We start from the raw sequence: 2,461 nt of genomic DNA on the forward strand, positions 1-2,461 counted from the left end.
TGTACATTTGCTGTTATACTAAAGTTTTCTTCATTACCCATTCAAGCCGTCTCCAGCCATTATTAAAAACAGATGCTGTTAGTATTCAAAATCACTGTTAACAAAGATCAGACACTCTGCTTTTATATTTAATCTGTTTTAAAGCCTAGTTTTACATTATCAATTATCACAGTCATTAGTCACTAATTTTAACAGTTTTGAAAACAGCAAATAAAAGGATTTAGTAATTTCAAGATTAACAGTTCAATACTGTCATATTCCGTAAAAGTGACTTCCATTATTTTAAAAACTTTTTTTCATGAAAATAAATAATAGGACAACACTTGAATTCAATACTGTATGATGATATAAAGAGACTGTTTTCATACAGGGAATGTCAGTTGTTTAAAGTGTCCACTTTAAAAACAAAATTACCATTTCCAAAGCCTTGACTTTATAAAAGGCAATTAATTTCAAGTGCTTTCAAGATTTTCATGCACTAATACAAAATCTGATACACATACTCACATATGTGTGCATGCATGTGTCAGTGTAAGGTATCTTACTTACAATAACCGTATCATTGCAAGACACTCAATGAGAAAACAACTGACACTTAATCAGTTCAAGACTGGAACTCCAAAACTAGATAACTGATCTGTACTAATCATATAATGATTACAAGTTTCCAGTTACTTTCTTCTAAAAAGATATGCTCATTGTTTATGTTACTTGCTGTGTACTCTGTGATGTTTACTGTACATAGTTAACCTTATTATGTTCATTCATAACTCTATACTATTACTTGAACTACCTGCAGGTAAATTAAAATGTTAGTGTACAACAAACCAATTTCTACTGTTTGTTAATTTTGATTTTTCATAATATGTAGTTAATTTAACCAACAGCAATCAATTTGAAGTATTGTGAAAAACTATGTGATTTTACAAATGATGTATAATTCAAGTCTGCAATTTAGAATTCCAGAAATAAATGTATTTGGGTGTCTTAACTCTGTCCACTTTCTATTTTAAAAATATTTTGGAGAAACACAAACAATAACAAGCTTACTTTGATTCTTATGAGGTGTTGGTACCTCTGACTTCTCATATTTTTCAGCATGTGTGCCTCATCAAAGATAACATAGTGAAAGGCCAGCTTCTTGAACATACTTCTGTCTTCTGCACAACTAGTAATCATTTTGTACCTGGTAACAATAAACATTATTCCCATACAATGCTATTGGTAAAATCTCTAAAAAAGTTGTTAATAAAAACATTAGCTATTTATGTGTATTATATAATTTCATAATCATTATATTTTTAACACATACACCACTTCAACTCTTAAATGAGTATTTAGCAATGGAAAAAACAAAATGTCAGTATAAGAGGGAGAAAAAAAGATGTTGGTAGAATATGTGGCAAAAATGAAGGAGGAAGTATGAATAGTAAATAACATTAAGAAAAGACACTGATCAGAATTGACAAGAATATATATATAATAGAATAGCCACAACAAATAAAATAAATGATGGAGAGGTTGCTGTTATTACCTAAGAGGAAAAAATACATAGAAAAAATGTAGCATGTAAGTGAAAATAAAAGTAAGTTGTAGGTATTTCATGACAACAATGAGAGAAAAATGAAAGTAGCAACACAAGGAAGATAATAATATGTTAATGATCGTAATCAAATAATAAGCACAAAATACTGGGTGTAGATGTCTTGAAATGAATGAATGATTGAAAAGAAGAGTACATTTTGGTGCCAAATGACAGAAAAAAATCATTAGAATACGAAGTGGCAGGAAGGTCAAATGTTTTGTTAGCCACTGAAATGATGGAGGGAAAAGTGTTTGTAGCAAGCACAAGGGAATAAAAATGAGAATTCCATAATCACTAACATGAAGGTAGACAAAAACAGATAAAGGGAAGCATGTTAGCAATAACAGAGAGAAGAAAGGACAACATTTTGAAAATAAATAAACTAAAGAACAATGATGGTAGCAAATGTAATTGAATATGTAAAGTTGTAGCTTCTGCCTATGAATCAATAAGTTTTCTTCTTTTAGGGGGCTTTGTTTGTCTTTGTTCTTTTACTAGGATTTTAAAATAACTCACTTAAGATATGTTTCAATATGCTCAATCTATTAGTGTTCTTAAAGTTGCATGCTCTTTCACAGGTGCCTGCTATCTTGTGGTAGATGCACTATAACCTTATTTGCAACAAGGATAAGTAAAATTATAAACCACATATAATATTTCCAGTAAACTTTTCTGTCTTTATGCCTAAAATAATACTGCAAATGATGCCCAAATTTAAAAATTCATGTTAACTGTATTTGCACATACAATCTAGGGAAGAGGGTATGCAGCTATGTTTTTAACATAAGAAGATTGTTTACTAATATTCAGTAAGGATTTTAAAAAAATTAACATTTAAGAACTTCATGAATTGGTGGTTTTATGAAGTTGAACTTT

General features: G+C 29.6%; 1 protein-coding gene across 1 annotated transcript in view; it reads right to left on the minus strand.

The window, feature by feature from the left end:
* Window positions 1-1,203, minus strand: part of LOC106461583 (SWI/SNF-related matrix-associated actin-dependent regulator of chromatin subfamily A containing DEAD/H box 1-like) — a 42,142-nt gene extending 40,939 nt beyond the window's left edge. Inside the window, exon 1 of the mRNA XM_013921426.2 lies at window positions 1,051-1,203. Coding sequence (XP_013776880.1) covers window positions 1,051-1,203 — 153 coding nt within the window. The remainder of the gene's footprint in view (window positions 1-1,050) is intronic.
* Window positions 1,204-2,461: the final 1,258 nt, after the last annotated feature.

Source organism: Limulus polyphemus, unplaced genomic scaffold (assembly GCF_000517525.1).
Source record: "Limulus polyphemus unplaced genomic scaffold, Limulus_polyphemus-2.1.2 Scaffold992, whole genome shotgun sequence".
In the NCBI taxonomy this organism is placed as follows: domain Eukaryota; kingdom Metazoa; phylum Arthropoda; class Merostomata; order Xiphosura; family Limulidae; genus Limulus; species Limulus polyphemus.